Source organism: Ranitomeya imitator, chromosome 4, assembly GCF_032444005.1.
Source record: "Ranitomeya imitator isolate aRanImi1 chromosome 4, aRanImi1.pri, whole genome shotgun sequence".
Lineage (NCBI taxonomy): Eukaryota > Metazoa > Chordata > Amphibia > Anura > Dendrobatidae > Ranitomeya > Ranitomeya imitator.
Window position 1 is genome coordinate 219,770,858 of NC_091285.1, and position 21,764 is coordinate 219,792,621.

Consider the following 21,764-nt stretch of genomic DNA (forward strand, 5'->3'; position numbering starts at 1 on the left):
CATGAGTGGCAAATAATAGTGAAGAGCATGGTGCACGTAGGCGACAGGACGTTAGGCATTATTTAATAGGCCCCAGTACGGCAGAACGAATGGTGAGGCAAGAACATGTGGAGGCCATGTTAGATTGGATGGCTAAGAGTGACTTCAGTTCCTTCACATTTTTCTTCCACACAGTCCTGTGCAGAAAGCATTCAGTTTGTACCTGAGGATCTTAGCCATCGTGCACCCCCCTGCAAATCAACCAAGCAGTCTGAGCCCTAAGTCATGCAGCAGTCTCTTTTGCTATTTGATGAGTCTACTGGATTGGATTCTGTTGCTCATCCACCTGGACCTGCCACAGATATGGAAGAGAGTGGGTGCACTGATGCCCAACCACTCATTCTGTCAGTGCACACGGTGAGCGTACCACCGCAGCACATCTCTAGGGATGAGGAAACATAGGTGCCAACTGCTGCTGCTTTTTCCAGTGTGCCTCCAAGGAGTACCTCAACCCACGGAAGTTGCAGCATGCAAAACGCGCATCAGGGGTGCTTCTGTGGCTGCTACACAGATTGTACTACATTTTTGTTGATTTACTATTATTGTCTTCTACTTCAGCTATTGTGCTATTCCATATGACTTTCTAGATACTTTTTTAATTACTCTTATGGCCACTTAAACACCTTCTTCTTACAATTTTTATCTGCATAAATGATGGGTCTGTAACGGAGCTTTGTAATAATTATTTATTTACTTACCCTTCAGCTCATATCCCTCCCTCTTAGTGGTCATGTCTTTCAGTGATATATCACTATACATGTTTCTTTATTACTGTATGTAGGATATCAATCCACAATATTGTTTTTGATCTTTTATAATATTACTCCTTTTTACGTCTATAAATTTTTCTACAACAAGTACATGTCTATACCAATTTAGCTGTATTTACCTTTGTGGATTATGGTGTGGTTACGTCTATGTGTTATATTTTCTTTTACTGTGTTTTTAATATTCTTTTAAAAGTTGTGCACATATTTAAAATATAATTCTGTATACCTATGGCTATTAGGGCTTGTTTCCATTTGCGAGAAACACGTCCGTGTCTCACATTTGGAAACGAAGCTCTGGTGCCGGCACTCCAGAAAGGAGCGTGCGGCCGCATAGCAACACATGGAGCCGCACGCTCCGCTCCAGAGTGCCGGCACCAGAGCTTGGTTTCCACATGCGAGACACGGACGTGTTTCTAGCAAATGGAAACAAGCCCTAACTGCCATGTTCTTATTTGTTTTTTTTTGCTTGCTTAAAGAGCCCCCTACTTTGGTATATCTGAATCACCCCTGTGTGATCAGGCATCTCAAATCCAAATCAAACACGTCCCCAAATAATTAATTATTTTTTAGGATCCATAGAACAAAAATACATTTTAAAAGTAAATTATTTTATTGAATCATATTAAAATCATTTTAAAAATTCAAGCTGATAGAACCATAATGACTTACCATACTTACAAAAAATTAAGGTGAATGCATCCTGTATAGAGCCTTCATATTAGGGCAACATTTTCAATATTCCACTATTCTGGTTTAACCTACCCATAGATTTCATGCCACTCAGCCATTTAATCATACATGCATAGTTAGAGCCTAATATAAAGTGCAAGTGCATAATTCATAAGGCTACATGTAAAGTCAAAGTGCTTCAGGCATTTCGAATAAAGTGCACATTTTTAGGTAAATCAAGCCACACAGAGCAGACATACTTACAAAGTGCCCACTGCTTCTAAGTATAAGTGCAGTAAGCCATCATCCCTGACACCGCCATTTCGCTAAAAAAGGACGCAGGTTTTAGCAAGTTAAAATGGGACAGTTGTGCTGGTTTTCTCTTTCCGGGCTATTACCCTCTATAATTCACTTCTCTCACCTTCCCCCGTATCTCATATGACCCTTGCCATTTGACCATGAGTTTACTATCTGTGGTGGGCACTTTTATTATACGTGTGGCTCTGCGTGGCCTGGGCATCCATCAGATACTCCTTTACTATGGGCCTGACTGCAATAATCCAGTACTGCATGCTTGCCACGTGCTCTATTACACAATGCAGAGTTGGCTCCTGTTCCTATGTCTCCTTGGCTATGTCCAGCAACCCCCTTAGATGCCTGCCATACAATAGCTCAAAAGGGGAGAAACTCGTGGAAGCCTGTGGTACCTCGTAGAGAGCGAACATTAGATAGGGCAATAACATATCCCAATCCTTCCCATCCTTGGAGACCACCTTTTTGAGCATGGACTTGAGGGTCTTATTAAACCTTTCCAACAATTTGTCGGTTTGTGGGTGGTACACCGACGTGCGTAGCTGTTTAATCTGGACCAGCTTACATAGCTCCCTGGTCACCTTGTACATAAAAGAAGTTCCCTGATCGATAAGGATCTCCTTTGGTAGCCCAAGGTGACAAAACATTGCAAACAGCTCACAGGCGATTAGTTTTGCCTAGGTGTGGCGAAGTGGTATCGCCTCTGGGTACCACATGATGTAATCCACTATGATGTTGATGGCCATGGACGGATTTCACTATAGGTGCCACCAGATCTATTGCTATCCGCTCAAAGGGTACCTTTATATTGATAAAGGCACCAATGGACTCTGGAACTTCACAGTTGGTGTGGTCAGTTGGCACTTGGTACATGACTCACAATACCGTTGTACCTCCACTTACACGCCGGGCCAAAAGAACCACTGCAGTATACATTCTTGGTTTTTCTTTACCCCAAGGGTCCTCCCAGCATGTGTGTGTGTGGGCCATCTCTAGCACGGCCCGATGGTACGACTGGGGTATCAGCTCACCAGGTGTTCTACCACTTCATCTCCAATTTTATCAATCCTATACAATAATTCTTGGTCGACAGCCATGCGAGGAAAAGCCATTTCTGCACCCGGGTGCTGAGCCATCCCATTTATTTCCACCACCCTTTTTCGGAGTTCTGCATGTATACACGCCACCCCCACTTTCCGACCAGTGGGGTTGTCCTTGGTAACTAGTGACCCATTGACCAGTGTCCTTAAGCTCACTGAGTCCAACAGAGCCTCTGTCTGGTACCCGTTGACGAGAACCTGACACAATTGGGGTTCATTAAATGCAGCACATGTAGATGCGGTGCAGACTGACTGGGCGTACATAAACCCGCAGTCCATAGGTTCAGCTATCAAGGGGTAATTGGCAGCCACATGTCCGGTCCCTTGGCATTGCCAGCACCTGATAGTGGTGGCACCATTAGTCTTTGAGACTGACCTGCGAACCTTCTGGAGTAAAGGGGTTAATTTTTAAGGGCTAAAACAAAAAGTTTGCAAAATTGTCTAATACAGAGTGGCGCTAAAGGCCCTAATTCAGGAGTGGTTGCCTGCTTTGAACACCTTTTATTTCAAGGTAAACTCTTTGGGATTCAGGACCTAGTAGGTTTTCGTCAGATGCATTTTCAGTTCAGAGTAGTGTAGCAATTTTTTTTTTAACATTTGGTGTATTATCCCTTATTTTCTGTGGTTGAAATATAGTGTAATCTTATGTGGGGGTATTGCTCCTCATGCTCTGAGGCTGATGTTTGTTAAAATCTTCTGTGGAGGTATTGTTCCCCATGCTCTGAGGTATGAAATATGTTAAAATATTATGTTTGGTTATTGTTCTCCATGTCCTGAGGCTGAAATTGATTAAAATCTTCCATGGGGGTATTGTTCCCCATGCTCTGAAGCAGAAACTTGTTAAAATCTTCAGTGGGGATATTGTTCACCATACTCTGAGCTGAAATTTTGCAAAATATTTTGTGGGGGTATTGTTCCCCATGCTCTGAGGCGGGCGCCCCATCTATATCACAGCTTAGCCAGGAATATTCAGACTTCCAAGAAATACGTTATAAAATGTTGAGAACATGCTTGATAAGCTTGGCAAAATTATATTAATGGTTGAAAGAGAGCATCAACCCACTGACATAAATTATGATTTAAAGAGCCAAATTCCCTCCACAGTGGGTCTTATACTGTAGATGGCATAAATTGGTTCTTATGAAGCGTTAACAAGAATGAAAAATATGAACTTTCAGATCCTGCACAAAATATATTCATATTGTTTTTATCTATGGTTGATAGAGAAAGACCCTATTTTAGTAATGATATAACCCTTTTCTGCTAGCTGACGGGATAGTAAGTCACCTTGCAGACTCCCCCGCTTTGAGGTGGGCTCCAGCGGTGAGCCCATCTCAAAGACGCGACATGTCAACTGTTTTCAGCAGCTGACATGTGGCTGCAATTGGGCGTGAGCAGAATCGCGATCCGCCCACATCCATTAACTAGTTAAATGCCGCTGTCAAACTCTGACAGCGGCATTTAACAAGCGCCACCGGCCGAAAGCGCTCGCATCGCTGACCCCAGTCACATGATCGGGGGTCAGCAGTGCATTGCCATAACAACCTGAGGTCTCCTTGAGACCTCTATGGTTGTTGATGGCAGATTACTTTGAGCGCCACCCTGTGGTCGGCGCTCAAAGCAGTGCTGCATTTCTGCTACATAGAGGTGATCTGTGCTTCAGCTCTATGTAGCAGAGGCGATTGTGTAGTGGCAGCTTGAAGCATGCCCCCCCAAAAAAAGTGTTTAAAAAAAAAATATATATATATAAGGCCGGCGTCACACACAGCGTAAAACAATACGGTCCGTATATTACGGCCGTAATACGCTGAAAAGTCCCGAAAAAAGTGGTCCGTAGCTCCTCCGTAGGCAGGGTGTGTCAGCGTTTTTTGCGCATGGCATCCTCCGTATGTAATCCGTATGGCATCCGTACTGCGTGGTTTTCTCGCAGGCTAGCAAAACCAACATACCGCTATAGAAGTGATCCATGTGTCCCAAAAAGAAAAGAAAATATATATATACTGTCTATATATATATATATATATATATATATATATATATATATATATATATATGTGTCAGTAGACACATATATTAGAGAGAAAAGCCGGTAATTCAGTGTGGTGTACAGTAAAATCACACTGACAGCTTACAGTAGAATAGGTAGAATAAATGTGTACACATAGAATAGGTATATATATATATATATATATATGTCAGTGAGACACATATATGTATATATATTAATATTTATTCCAGCGCTATACAGCTTGAAAGCCGGTAATTCAATTACCGGCTTTTTCCTTCTCCTTCCTAAAACCCGACATGATTTGAGACATGGTTTACATACAGTAAAGCTCCCAGGCTTTCTAGGCAAGTTCCCACGATCTATGAACATCCAGCAGAGGGCGCCTCACCGCAAATGAAGCTAAATATAGATCATTGATCTATTTTTAGCCTCATTCCCTGGGGTTTTGCAGCGAGGAGCAGCCTGCATTAGCACAGCTCCTTGCTGCAAAATGTTTTAACCCCTTCAGAAGGATTTACATCGTTGGACGTTACAGATCTGCGGAGGGTAAGTATATTGTTGGTTTATTATGTTTTTTTACTCACAGAACGAGGGTCTTCAGTGACTGGATTGGGCGTTGAATAAAATACTGCAACAACCATTGTTTTTATTTCATTAAAATAATTTAAAAAAATGTGTTTGTGTTTTATTTAACCCTTTACTAGTTTTGGATTAATAATGGATAGGTGTCATAATTGACGCCTCTCCATTATTAATTAGGCTTAATGTCACCTTACAATAGCAAGGTGGCATTAACCCTTCATTACCCCATATCCCACCGCTACACGGGAATGGGAAGAGAGTGGCCAAGTGCCAGAATAGGCGCATCTTCCAGATGTGCCTGTTCTGGGGTGGCTGGGGGCAGATGTTTTTAGCCAGGGGGGGGCCAATAACCATGGACCCTCTCCAGGCTATTAATATCTGCCCTCAGTCACTGGCTTTACTACTCTGGCGGAGAAAATTGCGCGGGAGCCCACGCCAATTTTTTCCGCCATTTAACCCTTTATTTTAAGAGCTAGAACGGCCAAATTTTGCAGATACACACTACTGACATTAGTAGTGTGGAATCTGCAAAAAAAATGGAGAGAAGACATGGTTTACTGTATGTAAACCATGTTTCAAATCATGTCGGGTTTTAGGAAGGAGAAGGAAAAAGCCGGTAATTGAATTACCGGCTTTCAAGCTGTATAGCGCTGGAATAAATATTAATATATATACATATATGTGTCTCACTGACATATATATATATATATACCTATTCTATGTGTACACATTTATTCTACCTATTCTACTGTAAGCTGTCAGTGTGATTTTACTGTACACCGCACTGAATTACCGGCTTTTCTCTCTAACAGCGCTGCGTATTTCTCGCAAGTCACACTGCTTGTCCGTGTGTAATCCGTATTTTTCACGCTTCCATAGACTTTCATTGGCGTATTTCTTGCGCAGTACGGTGACAAACGCAGCATGCTGCGATTTTGTACGGCCGTAGAAAGCCGTATAATACTGATCAGTAAAATACGGCAAATAGGAGCAGGGGCATAGAGAATAATTGTGCCGTATTTTTTGCGAGTTTTACGGACGTAGATTCTGCGCTCTTACGTCCATAAAACTCGCATGTGTGACGGCGGCCTAAGAGTTCAAATCACCCCCCTTTCGCCCCATCAAAATAAAACAATAAAAAAAATCAAACCTACACATATTTGGTATTGCCGAATCGCCCAATCTATCAATAAAAAAGGATTAACTTGTAGCGAGAAAAAAAATAAAAATGTCAAAATTAAGTTTTTTTGGTTGCCGCGACATAGAATTAAAATGCAATAACGGGCGATCTAAAAACGTATATGCACAAAAGTGATATAATTAAAAACGACAGCTCGGCACGCAAAAAATAAGGTCTCACCCATTCCCAGATACCGAAAAATGGAGACGCTACGGGTATCGGAAAATGGCACAATTTTTTTTTTTTTTTAGCAAAGTTTGGATTTTTTTTTCACCACTTAGATAAAAAAGAACCTAGACATGTTTTGCATCTATGAACTTGTAATATCCTGGAGAATCATAATGGCAGGTCAGTTTTAGTATTTAGTGAATCTAGCAAAAAAGCCAAACAAAAAACTAGTGTGGGATTGCACTTTTTTGCAATCATCGCACTTGGAATTTTTTTCACGTTTTCTGTTGCATGACATGGTAAAACCAATGGTATTGTTCAAACGTACAACTCATCCTGCAAAAAATAAACCCTCACATGGCCATATTGATGGAAAAATAAAAAAGTTATGGCTCTGGAAAAAAGGGGAGTGAAAAGCGAAAATGAAAAAAGCTCCGGGGGTTAAAGGGTTAATTTCTCATTGAAAGGCAAGGCTCGGGTTTGCTGAAAGTTTTTTATATGTAATAGAATCACTCAAGATAGCACCATTTAATTGAATGTAGAATGTGGTATTCTGTAAAACAACAAAACATTTGTCTTCCAAATCGTCAAATCTTGATGATGTTTCAAGGAAAAAAGAGCTTATTTTTCCCGAATTGACAAATTACCAGCAGTGGTGTGGTCCATCCGTTTATGCAACTCAATTAAATCACTCTATTCTAAAATTTACAAAGTAAAAACATGGATTTCTAGTTACAAAGTGATCCGATTGATTCACAGTGTCATTAACCGAGACGACATCTCCAAAGCATATGCTGCAGATCACGATACACAATATGGGCACCCAAACAGGTGGAACTGATATCAAAACTTGTGGTGTGAAAAGGGCCAGAGGATGCAGAGGAAGAAAAATGAGCATTTTTATTAAAAAAATGTTTGTTAATGTTGATAAATGTAGAGTAATCCTAATTTGTAAAGCGCTGCGGAATATGTTGGCGCTATATAAATAAAATTATTATTATTATTGCTACACATGCATAAAATGGGAGTACACTCGGAGCTAGAGACCAGGAGAAGGACTTGGGTATTCTGATTACAAGTAAGCTGAGCAGTAGTACTCAATGTCAAGGAGCAGCCGCAAAAGCAAACAAGATTTTAGGGTGTATAAAAAGAGATATCAAATCCCATGATCCCAAGGTATTGTTAGTTTGTTACCTTTTTATAAATCACTGGTGAGACCATATCTAGTACCAGTTTTGGGCTCCACATTGGAAAATGGATATTCAAAAGTTAGAGTCAGTTCAAAGGAGGGTAACTAGACTATTACAAGGGATGGAAGGCCTCACATATGATGAAAGGTTGGAAAAGTTTGGCTTGTTCACCTTAGAAAAAGAAGCCTTAGTGAAGATATAATTTACATGTATAAATATGTGTGATCAACAAAAAGGACTGGCACATGACTTCTACCTTCCAAAGACCATACTAAATGCCAGGAAGCACTCATTAGGGGTGAAAGAAAGGCTATTCAGGCAGCTAAATAGGGAATGGTTCTTTACAGTTAGAGCAGTCGGGAGGTGCAATGATTTACCGCAAGACGTAGTAGTGTAAAACACTGTAACAGCTTTTAAAAAAGGTCTGGATGATTTCCTCTGTACAAATAATATTGTGGATTATAGCTAATTTAGTGACAAAATGTACAATTGGTGAAGAAATGGTGGACTTAATTGAACTAGGTCTTTTTTCAACCTATGCAACTATGTAACTGTAAGCAATCTTGTGAATCGGTGGAGTTTTGTGCCAAACAAGGACAACCCCTCAGAATTGTTCAGCCATTTTGACATGGATTTTTGAAAGAAATTCATCAACCTCATCAGTTCTAAGATATCTATCTACTAATAAATGCAGTTTGCAGCTTCAAATTTAGTGACAGCCGATTTAAATGTTTGTCCTTAGTTTGTACCACACTTATTTTGTCTAAAAATGTAAAATTCAATGGAATATTTACTCATATAGTTTTCAGAGACTTCATTATGGAATATATTTCATATATATGCATATTTTCTCAATATTTGCAGCATTACATTTTGGCTTTTGGAGGAATTATTGCCATTCCATTGATTCTAGCAGAACCTCTTTGTGTAAAGCATGACAATACAGTTAAAAGTCAGCTGATGTGCACCATATTCTTTGTGTCCGGAATATGTACACTTCTTCAAACAACAATTGGAACAAGGTAATTGCAAAGTTGTAACATTAGCCAGAAATATAAGTATAAAAGTAACCAATCACTAGTTTCACCTATTCTAAAGTTTAAGTACATTTGCCAACTTTTTCTTCTGTCTTGTAAATAATTTGTTTTTGCTTTTTTTGTGGCATGCTCAATGTAGACTCATCAAGCAAAAAATAATAGCTTACTTCATAGTCCAAATTAACATTTCTACTAGCTGATGGACCCTCTACTGGTTGCCAGTGGGGAAATAGGGTGGTGAACAAGCATGTTTCCTTGTAACACTGTAGAATATATAGCTGTTTTCATATCTGATGGTAATTTTGAGCAAAATAATCTGGTAAGAAATGGGGAAAGAGGTTCCAACTTCTAGTGATCATTGAGGGTCTCTCACAGATAACCACAGATGGAACATGTATTGCCTATCCTGTTGGTAGGGGATGAATGTTACTTGTGGGAAAACATCTTCATAGGGAGCAATGCTATTAAGGACTGCTACTAGGAATAAGCAAAACATGAAAACAAATAAATTCCTTAAAGCTATTAAACGAAAGTTTATAATAAGTTTATAATGGGAACAACATAGTTGGTGGAGGGATTGCATTTTCATCTGGGGTCTGGAGCTTGGGGTTGAAGGGGGTAGGGAGTGAGGCAATAGGTTTCTTTGGTTTCTTACATCAGTTGGGCTAATCCACCATATGTCAGGTGTAAATCTCATTCAATGGTCCCCAAATGACTTACAATGTGGCCTTCAGTCTTTCGTTGACGTTTGCATTATTTGTATGACAAGAATAGTACTGCGTGCTGTGATATTCATGCCTCCAATATGTGGAAAAAGGCTTGAACATAGAATTAAAAGGTTATTCCTAGCTTAACTTTCATGATCACAGTGGAAACAATTGCTTTTAGGTGTTTGCCCTCATTGGTCCATAGCACCAACATATTCTGCAGCGCCTTACAGTTTAACAGTTCATGCACAAGTCATAAGTAACAAAGTTTAAAATAATACAATAATTAAAGCAAAGTAAGATGACCCTGCTCGTGAGCTTACAATCTACAATGAGGTGGGGGGAGACACAAAGTACAGGTGTGTATTTACAATGATGGTCCAGCCATCTTGAGGAAGTGGGAGATAGATAAAGGCTGCATGAGCTAGTCACCAGTCAGTATTTGTGGTGCTGTTGGGTGCCGTGGAGTTTCATGGAGGATTATTCTCAGATAGATAGTAAATGGGCCACACACACAAAAGGACTTTGATTAGGGAACGCGATAGGCCACTCTGAACAGATGTGTTTTGAGGGAGCGTCTAAAACTGTGTAAGTTGTGGATTGTCCTAATTTCTTGAGGTAGAGCATTTCAGAGGATTGGCACAATGCGGGAGAAGTCTTGGAGCCAAGAGTGGGAGGTACGGATAAGTGTACAGGTTAGTCAAAGTCACTTGAAGAGTGTAACGAGCGGGTACGCCGAAAAACAGATATGAGGGTTTAGATGTAGGAAGGCGCTGCACTACGGAGAGTTTTGTGGGTGAGAAGAAGCAGTTTGAATTGGATCCTATAATGAATGGGCAGGCAGTGCAATGACTGGCGAAGAGCCAATGCGACCAAGTACCAAATAGCCAGATAGATGACCCTGGCTGCTGCATTAAGGATGGACTGGAGAGGTGAAAGTCGAGTGAGGGGGAGCCCAATTAATAGAGCATTACAGTAGTCCAGGCAAAAGTGGATCAGGACAACCGTGAGGGTTTTGTGGTTTCCATGGTGAGAAAGTGGAGGATTGAAGAAATGTTCTTTCTACCTTGTGCCAGTCATTACACTGGCTACCCATCCACTCCAGAATCCAGTACAAAACTACTACCCTCATCCACAAAGCACTCCATGGCTCTGCACCACCCTACATCTCCTCTCTGGTCTCAGTCTACCACCCTACCCGTGCCCTCCGCTCCGCTAATGACCTCAGGTTAGCATCCTCAATAATCAGAACCTCCCACTCCCGTCTCCAAGACTTTACACGTGCTGCGCCGATTCTTTGGAATGCACTACCTAGTTTAATACGATTAATCCCCAATCCCCACAGTTTTAAGCGTACCCTAAAAACTCACTTGTTCAGACTGGCCTACCGCCTCAATGCATTAACCTAACGATCCCTGTGTGGCCTATTTATATATAAAAAAAAACAAAAAAAAAACAGGTCCCTCGCATCATGTTCTCATTCATTTTATGCAGTTAATAGCCCTCTGTGTCTGTTCTGCTACATACTTAGGCAGTTAACTGGTTCATGCAGCTTTACATGAACACCCGAGCCTTACACTATGGCCGGTCCGAATAACTAAAGAAATTGTTACCATCCACCTCTCGTGTCTCCCCTTTTCCTCATAGTCTGTAAGCTTGCGAGCAGGGCCCTCATTCCTCCTGGTATCTGTTTTGAACTGTATTTCTGTTATGCTGTAATGTCTATTGTCTGTACAAGTCCCCTCTATAATTTGTAAAGCGCTGCGGAATATGTTGGCGCTATATAAATAAAAATTATTATTATATTATTATTATTATTCTTTAGGTTTAAACGGCAAGAGCGGGCAAGAGGTTGCATATTGAAGGTTAAGGAAAGATTGGTGTCAAACATAACACCCAGACAACACGCCTGCTACCTGGGCGTTATTATGGTGCTACCCACGGAGAGGGAGATGTTGGATTTAGGGAGGTTAGTAGACAGCGGGAGCAGAAGAAGTTCAGTTCAGATAGAGAGCAGACATGATGTTAGAGACTGCGGACAGACAGTCTCTGGTGTTCTGTAGTACAGCAGGGGTAAGGTCAGGGGATGACGTGTATAGTTGTGTGTCATCAGCATAAAGATGGTACTGAAAGCCAAATCTGCTGATGGTTTGTCCAATTGGGGCTGTGTAGAGAGAGAAGAGAAAGGAGCCAAGGACTGAGCCCTGAGGGACCCCAACAATGAGAGGAATAGGAGATAAAGTGGATCCAGCAAACAATACACTGAAGGAGAGGTCAGAAAGATAAGAAGAGAGCCAGGAAAGAGCAGTGTTCTTAATGCCTATTAAGTGGAGCATAGAGAGCAGAGAGAGTAGGAGATGGTGGTCAACAGTGTCGAAAGCTGCAGAGAGGTCCAGAAGAATGAGCAGAGAGTGGTCATCGTTACGTTTTGCTGTCAGAAGGTAGATAGTCACTTTGATGAGTGCAGTTTCTGTTAAATGTAGGGGGCTGAAGCCAGAGTTTGATAGGTCTAGGAGAGAGTGAGTGGAAAGGTAACGGGTAAGACGCGAGTAGACCAGGCACTCGAAGAATTTAGAGATGAAGGAGAGGTTGGAGACTGGTCGGTAGTTATTTGTACAGGATGGGTCAAGGGAGAGGTTTTTTTTAATAATGGAGTAATGATAGAGTGTTTGAATTAGGAGGGAAAAATGCAAGAGGAGAGAGAGAGATTGAAGATTGCAGTTAGGTGAGTAGTGAAGACTGGAAAGAGAGACTGGAGAAGATGTGAGGGAATGGGTCGGTAGCGCATGTAGTCGTGCGAGAAAAAATGAGGAGCCTGGAGACTTTTTCTCCTTTGATGGGATAAATGCTGGGAGAGATCCAGGGGAAATGCAAGGGAGAATGGGAGTCACAGCACTTGGTGGCTGGAAGAGGATTTCCTGATGGATATACTCTATTTTCCCTATAAAGTGGGAGGCCAGGTCATCAGCACAGATGTCTGTGATAGGAGCCTGTGTTTTCAGACTGAGAAGGGAGTGAAAGGTGTTGACAAGTTTTTTGGGTTGTTAGAAAGTGAGGAAATCAGAGTGGTGAAGTAGGTCTGTTTGGCGAGGTGAAGGGCAGAGTTATATGACCTTAGCATACATTTGCAGTGGATGAAGTTTTCTGGTGTGCTAATTTTCCTCCAAAGGCATTCAACACCCCTAGAGCATCGCTGTAGAAATCAAGTTTGCGATATGAGCCAGGGCTGTTTTACTCTGTGTTTGGAAGTTCTGCAGGTGAGGTGCACTACTTGGTCAAGTGTGTTCTGAGAATGTCATTGTAGTGGTGTACAGCCAGATCAGGACTGGAGAAAGAGGAGATCGGGGACAGTGATGAGTGTAGGGAGTCTGTAAGTGAATGAGTGTTAATGGCTTGTAAATTTCTGCAAGTGTGGTAGGTAGGAGTGTGCTGGCGTGTGCGAGAATTTGTGAGCATGAAGGAGAGGATATTGTGGTCAGAGAGGGGAAGAGATGAGTTATCTAAGTAGGTAGTCCAGACTATACCCTGGGTTAAAGCGGCCTAGGTTTGATTATGCCTGTGTATATTATGGCTTAGGCCAATTCATACAACGGGGTATAAATTGACCTAGGCCATTTCATGCCCCCTCATGCCAGGTTATAACCACCTTGATATTAGCAACATTGAGTGATATACACAAGGAAAACTTGATTTTTTCAACATTTTATTGGGGGTTCAGGTTTGTCAGGTAAGTTGTGTAAGAAGATAACTGGCTTAAATCTGAGAGTTTTAAACACATAGACTTTAATTCCTTGAACCAGAAAAACTTGAGTCAGTAAAAATATTAGACTTCCACAAAGATATACTGAGGTAAAGAATCCTACCGCACTTCTCAGTAGTTACACAATAAAAGCAGCTGTTTGTCATTTGCCAGTCATATTGTATTGTAAGAACAATCTTCAGCATGTGATTATTAACACAAATACCTTTCCACTTCATTTAACTCAGTTTTAAGTTGTTAAAAATGGCATTTAAAATCGAATTTATATGTCTATTTTATGCACTTGGGTATAGTTTGGCCTAGGGCAGTTTATTCCCCAGTGTGTACTCTGTCCTGGGCCAAACTATACCTGGTTTAATTTGGACAGGGGTTAATTTGGCCTGTTACACTGTTCAGTCATGAAACTTTCATAGCATATCCTAAAGGTGAATATAAAATCTCACATAAAAGCAAAAGATATTGCAATATAAAATAATGTGGGATCTGAAGGTAAAAATTGTCCTGTTCCTCAGAGGCGTATGCAGGGGGGGCAGGCGGGTAATGTGCCCCGGGCGCAGGGGGGTGCCAGCGGGCCACCTGATGATGCAGCGGTCCAAGGATGCTCCTCATTGGCAGCGTTCTGCCGTCCCCACAGTCTGAGATAATCCCGTTCTCTGAGTCGGCTGTCAAATTGACAGCCAGCTCAGAGAAAGTGCTGCGCGTCGTCGTCGAATCCCAAGGTGTACAGCGACGCCGCAGCTGTGCCGACGCTGTCGCTAGTACCCTTGGCTTGCTTGCTGTGAATCTGTGATCCCTTCAGCCCTGACGTCTGCTGGGGGGCCGCTGACACTTCCGCATCAGAGAAGCGCCAGTAGCGGTGACGTCACTCTTCACAGACACAGCAGAGCAAGCGAAGCACAGGCTGCTGCGTTGCGGTGTTGTTGGACGGTGGTAAGTGTGCTCCAGCTCCAAACCGCGGGGACCGGCAGTGTAATGGAGCTGATTAATCAGATAATGCTTGGATTGGGGGGTCCGTCGGCTATATGGAGCCTGCAGCCAGGATAGGGATGGATGGGCAACGGTCGGTAGTAAATTGTGTGTGTGTATATATAGAGGTGAGAGGTGCTGTGTGTGTTGTGCGTGTGTGTATATAGGTGAGAGGTGCTGTGTGTGTTTTGCATGTGTGTATATAGGTGAGAGGCGCTGTGTGTGTGTTGTGCGTGTGTGTATATAGGTGAGAGGTGCTGTGTGTGTGTTGTGCGTATGTGTATATAGGTGAGAGGTGCTGTGTGTTGTGTGTGTGTGCATGCGTAGCGCTGCGGGTGAATGTGCAGAGATGTAAATGGTTTTGTTTGTGTGTTTACGGGGAGGAGAGGTGGGGCAATAATTGGGATGAGGGGGAGGAGGAAATGATGGATGTGGTGGAATGGGCAATGATGGAGGTGGAATGGGCAATGATGGTGGGGGGAGGAAATGATGGAGGTGGTGGAATGGGCAATGATGGGGGTGGGGTGAGGCAATGATGGAGGTGGAAATTGGAATGGGCAAAGATGGTGGTGGGGAGAATGCAATGATGGTGGGGGAGGAGGAAATCATGGAGGTGGTGGAAAGGGCAATAATGAGGGGGGAAGAAATGATGGAGGTGGTAGAATGGACAAGGATGGTGGTGCTGGAAAGCACACTGATGAAATTGGAGGGGGAGAAAATGATGGAGGTGGTGGAATGGGCAAGTATGGTGATGGCGGCGGAAAGAACAATGATGATGGTGGTGGAAAGGGCAATGATGGGGATGGTGGGGGAAGAGAAAATGATGGATATGGTGAAAAAGGCAAAGGAGGAAATGATGGAGGTGGTGGAATGGGCAATGATGGGAGTGCTTGGGAAGGAGGAAATGATGGAGGTTGTGGAATGGGAAATTATGGGGTGGTGGCAATGATAATGGTGGTGGAGAAGGCAAAGACGGAAAGCAATGATAGTGGCGGTGGAGAAGGCAAAGATGGAGGTGGTGAAGAGAGCAATGATGAGGTGGGGTAGAGGAAAATAATGGGCATATATGAGGAAACAGTACAGGAGAATGGGGGCATGTATGAGGAAACAGTACGGGGGAATTGGGGGCATGTATGAGGAAACAGTACTGGGGAATAGGGGCATGTATGATGAAACAGTATGGGGAAATTGGGGGCATGTACGAGGAAACAGTATGGGTAATGGGGGGCATCTCTGAGGAAACAGTATGGGGGATGGGTGCAGACAGCATGAGGAGCGACGGGGAATGTATGTGGACACAGCATGAGTAGCGATGTGAAAAATGTATGTAGACAGAGTACGGGGAGTGTGGGTGATGGGATGTGTGCAGACACAGTATGGGGAGTCAGGTGAGCAGGCAGTATAGAAAGTGAGGGGGTAAATATATGAGGAGACAGTATGGTGAACAGGGGGATGTGAGAGAAGACAGTATGAGAACGGAGAGGAATAGTGTGAGGAGACAGTATGGGGGGAGCAAAGTGAGTGGGCACAGAATAGAAACTGAGTAGTGGGTTCGTAGCATGGGGGGACAGTGTAAGGGTACAGCCAGGAGCAGACAGTATACCAAGGATGGGGAGTATAATGAGAGAGTACAGTATAAACACTGGGCCCTATAGGGGGGACACAGTGTGAGAGGTCAGTGTGAAGAGCATATACCATAAGAGGGACATGTTTTGTGCAGACAATATAGTGAGGGGCAATTTTTTATTCAGGAGCATTATAATGACACTTGTATCTTTATGGGGCATTATGTGGAGATTTTCTGAAAAGAGCGGAGAAGATGGAAATCTGCAGAGACGAGCTGTGGATAAGAAAACGCATCATGGTGTCTGGACAAGATGAAGAAAAGGAGAATGACTCCAGAGACGACATCATCTATAAGGTACCTGGATGTAAATGTTATTTGTGATACTACAGAAACTAACTCTCATGTTTTTATTTATGTTAGGAGTAGTGTTGAGCGATACCGTCCGATACTTGAAAGTATCGGTATCGGATAGTATCGGCCGATACCCGAAAAATATCGGATATCGCCGATACCGATATCCGATACCAATACAAGTCAATGGGACATCAAGTATCGGAATGTATCCTCATGGATCCCAGGGTCTGAAGGAGAGGAAACTCTCCTTCAGGCCCTGGGATCCATATTAAAGTGTAAAATAAAGAATTAAAATAAAAAATATTGTTATATTCACCTCTCCGGCGGCCCCTGGACATCAGCGGGAGGATCCGGCGTCCGGCACGGCTTCTTTCTTCAAAATGCGCGCCTTCAGGACCTGTGGAATGACGTCCCGGCTTCTGATTGGTCGCGTGCCGCCCATGTGACCGCCACGCGACCAATCAGAAGCCGCGACGTCATTCCTCAGGTCCTAGAAGGCGCTCATTCTAGGACTTTAGCTGAGGAATGACGTCGCGGCTTCTGATTGGTCGCGTGGCGGTCACATGGGCGGCACGCGACCAATCAGAAGCCGGGACGTCATTCCACAGGTCCTGAAGGCGCGCATTTTGAAGAAAGAAGCCGTGCCGGACGCCGGATCCTCCCGCTGATGTCCAGGGGCCGCCGGAGAGGTGAATATAACAATATTTTTTATTTTAATTCTTTATTTTACACTTCCGATACCGATACCCGATATCACAAAAATATCGGATCTCGGTATCGGAATTCCGATACCGCAAGTATCGGCCGATACCCGATACTTGCGGTATCGGAATGCTCAACACTAGTTAGGAGTATTAAAGGGAATGTCCAGGTTTGTAATGAGTCTGCAGTCATTCTTTGTGACTGCAGACTTCTGAATTCTCACAGTTCGCACTGCATGCTGTCAGGATTCTCTCGTGCTGGCGATTTACATTCATGCGGTCACGTGCTGACTAGACATGTGTGGCCTCACTCAATGAAAATGAACTGAGCGAGGCCGGGAACGTCTAGTCGGAATGTGGTGAAGTATACAAATCACATGCTTTTGCTGACATGACTGTCCAAAGGCAAGGGAGAATTCTAAAAGTGTGCAGTGCATTAGTTGTGAGAATTCAGAAGCCTGCAATGTGAGGATTCAGCTCTGTAGGTTCCAGTAGTCGTCACATGGACACTTCACTCACATGCGACTTTCATACTTATAGTCCTGTGACAACGAGCTTCTCTTTCCGCTTCTCTCAGTTTTTCACTGAACATTGAGAGCGTTAGTGAGAGCTGCTCGTCGGTACATGACTAATTGTGCAAATTGCATATGTCCTGGGGGGGGGGGTCGCCAATATGAATTCTTGCCCCGGGTGCCAGAAACCCTAGATACGCCTCTGCTGTTCCTTACAGCAACCCTGCTAGTTTACATATAAATTTTACCTTATCTCAGGAATAAGTTGAAGGGAATTCTTATTGGCTTATTGTGCCACAGAGTTTTGAGCCTTTCTTCTCTCATAGCTTCTCAGGTTACCCTATGCACATTTTTATCTGAGACACTTGGGTGTACTAGAACTGATTTGGAATATTTTACACCACCCTATGCACAGTGTGTAGCATAGTTTGAGATGTTCTTACAGTCTGTCAAATTCAACAACACCGATGATGGTAGGAAAGCTTCAGACTGCAATGAGAAGTTAGTGGCCTTCTTTAGTGAAAGAAGAGACGCTCAGGAATTCTGGATCAGTAGTAAAAGAAGTAAAAAAAAAGACAGACAAGTACATTTACTATGCGTTTCCCAGTCAAAGTAATTTTTTATGTAAATAAATTTAAAGATTTAGACCTTGAGGAAATAGCAGACAAATGTTAAGAAAGGTCAAGAAAACATTTTACTAAAACTTCATTGTCAATCACTTTTGTGATACCAGGAACAGGAAATAATACAGCTGTATGTATGGTAAAATAATTACAAACTGTAGATATGGTAAAGTGATTGAAAACTTATTAGGTTGGTACTTGGTAACTAAGGGTACCGTCACACTATACGATTTACCTACGATCACGACCAGCGATATGACCTGGCCGTGATCGTAGGTAAATCGTAGTGTGGTCGCTGGGGAGCTGTCACACAGACAGCTCTCCAGCGACCAACGATGCCGAGGTCCCCGGGTAACCAGGGTAAACATCGGGTTACTAAGCGCAGGACCGCGCTTAGTAACCCGATGTTTACCCTGGTTACCAGCGTAAAAAAAACCAAACAGCACATACTTACATTCCGGTGTCCGTCAGGTCCCTTGCCGTCTGCTTCCCGCACTCAGTGACTGCCGGCCGTAAAGTGAAAGCAGAGCACAGCGGTGACCAGAATGTAAGTATGTGCTGTTTGTTTTTTTTTTGTTTTACGCTTGTAACCAGGGTAAACATCGGGTTACTAAGCGCGGCCCTGCGCTTAGTAACCCGATGTTTACCCTGGTTACAAGCGAACGCATCGCTAGATCGCATCGCTAGATCGGTGTCACACACACCGATCTAGCGATGACAGCGGGAGATCCAGCGACGAAAGAAAGTTCTAAACGATCTGCTACGACGTATGATTCTCAGCAGGATCCCTGATCGCTACTGCGTGTCAGACACAGCGATATCTTAACGATATCGCTGGAACGTCACGAATCGTACCGTCGTAGCGATCGAAATGGCAGTGTGTGACGGTACCCTTAGTATAAGCTGGGGTTTCTAGAAGACTTCTCTTATAGCAAGCACAAAGGGATATCTCTGTGAGAGCCCAGCAGGAGGCCAATGTCATGGTGGCTGCTCTCTTTCCAGTGACTGAAGGATGTTCAGAACTTTATGAATACTTGTAAAATCTGAAAGAAATTAACACATCCATAGACTGAGGTGTGTAAACTGTAAACTATTTGGAGAGATCTCAATAAAACTAATGCACTCACCCTTAGCACAGGAAGACTTCCATGTTGCTGAATGATTTTATTGTGGCTAGACACTCAGCTACATTTTGTGTAAAATGTCAGTCATCTGAATAATCACTTTTTCTTTCTGAGTGTGACATGGATGTTGGTAAAGTACAGCCACTCATGTATCAGTTGATCATCATAGTGCTGACATTAACAGATTCTCTTTCTTTGTTAAATCTGAATTTACGACTCCTAAATAAATATAGTGGCAGGTATAATTTTGGGCATCCTGGTCAAAATGACTGTAATTGTGCACAGTTAAGCAAGTTGAAGATGAAATCATCTCTGAAAGGTCTAAAGCTAAAAATGACACATCTATTTTGAATTTTTGGCCAAAAAAAATCATCTTTTATATTTTAAAATTTATAAAATGTAAAATGGGTGGGCGCAAACATTTGGCCATCTTGCATGATTAGTACCTAGTACCACTCCCTTTTGAAAGTAGCATACGTTTTAAATGATTTGTGTAGCCAGAAAAGTCTTTCAATTCTTGTTTGAGGGATTTTCATCCTTTCTTCTTGAAAAAGTCTTCCAGTTCTCTGAGATTCCTGGATTGCTTTGCTTGCACTGACATTTTGAGGACTAACCACTATTTTCAATGATGTTCAGATTAGGGGACTGTGAAGGCCATTGTGAAATTTTCAGCTTGTGCCTTTTGATGTAGTCTATTGTGGATTTTAATGTGTATTTAGGATCTTTATCCAATTGTAGAAGCCATCATCTTTTCTACAGTACTTCTGCTTTTTCACAGATAGTGTTATGTTTGCATCAAAAATTTGTTTGAAATTTCATTGAATCTATTCTTCCCGTAAAATGTTCCCCATGCCATCGCCTGCAACACAACCCCAAAGCATGATTGATCCACCCCCATGCTTAATGGTTGGTTAGCTGTTTTTTCCCTGAAATTCTGTGCCCTTTTTTCTCCACACATACTTTTGATCCAAAGAGTTTTATTCTAGCCTCATCAGTCCACAGGACTTGTTTGCAAAATACATCTGCTGGTTTAGAGGTTCTTTTGCATACTTCTGATGGTTAAATTTTTGGTAATGGCACATGAGAGGTTTTCTTTTGATAACTCTTCCATGAAGGCCATATTTGTGCAGGTCTCTGAAAAGTAGAACAATGTACCACAACTCAAGAGTCTGCTAAATATTTCTAAAGTTCATTTGCAATCAAGCAGGGGTTCTGATTTGTCTCTCTAGCAATCCTACAAGCAGCTCTCACTGACATTTTGCTTGGTCTTCCAGACCTTATCTTGACCTCCACTGTTTCTGTCAACTGCCATTCCTTAATTACATGTCGAACTGAGGAAAGGGGAACTTGAAAACGGTTTGATTTCTTCTTATAGCCTTGTCCTGCTTTGTGGGCCTCCACCATTTACATTTTCAGAGTATTAGGCAGCTGCTGAAAAGAACAAATGACTGCTGTTTTTGGCACAAGGTTAGAAAAGGTTGGGTTTTATAAAGCTGGGAAATTAGCTTGACATGGCATTTCCTAATGATGATTTTGAACAAGACATAACCCAGGGTAATTAAGGTCTGAAACCTTGGCCAAAGTTACCTGAGCACACACATCTCCAAGGTTACCCAAACTTTTGCATATGCCCATTTTCCTTTTAGAAATTTTTAAAATGTAAAATATGAAAATCTATGTATTGTGTCTAAAATAAATTGACATGCGTCATCTTTCATTTTAGGCCTTTTAGAGATCATTTCATCTTCAACTTGGTTAACTCTTCACAATAACGGTAATTTTGGCCAGGTGTGACCAAACTCTTACATGCCACTGCAGACATTTCTATTTATGTAAATATTATTGAAAAAACAACCAGAAAAGTTGGTCTTCGAGCCCAGAGGGAAGTAAATAGAGTTTATGGCTGTACCCTCTGGCTTTACTTAAATGCATTGTTTGCTAAGACTTTAAGGGGTAACAAGGACACTACATACTCTGATAAAGTACTCTATCATTTACAATCAGTGCTGTCATCAGGGCAGTACCCTTACTGCTGCATGGAGCCTGGTGAGCAGAAAGAAAGAGGTGGTGCCGGAACCAGTCCGCTCCCCCCGTTGTGCTTCTGCCCAAAGGACCCCAGGGTATAATTAAGTATTGTACAGCCATCTCGGCACAGAGAGACTTCGTGGAGCTCCACGGCTGACCAAACTGAACAGCTATGCAGTTTCAAGGGAGTCTCTTTGCACCTTTTTGCATATTCCAGGTGCCTTCTGGGAGAAGCGAAGTCTCCCTAAGCTAGAAGATCGTTGGGTACAGCCGGGACCAGCTGCTTCGAAAGCATCACCAAACCAGGGATTCAAGCTTCAGGAGGCTAATTTGCATATTCCAGGTGCCTTCTGGGAGAAGCGAAGTCTCC

At 42.6% G+C, this 21,764-nt stretch overlaps 1 protein-coding gene across 1 annotated transcript in view; it reads left to right on the top strand.

The window, feature by feature from the left end:
- LOC138674481 (solute carrier family 23 member 1-like) overlaps positions 1-21,764 on the top strand; it is a 994,669-nt gene that overhangs the window by 98,832 nt on the left and 874,073 nt on the right. Inside the window, exon 4 of the mRNA XM_069762318.1 lies at positions 8,883-9,040. Within this exon, the coding sequence (XP_069618419.1) occupies positions 8,883-9,040 (158 nt within the window). The remainder of the gene's footprint in view (positions 1-8,882; positions 9,041-21,764) is intronic.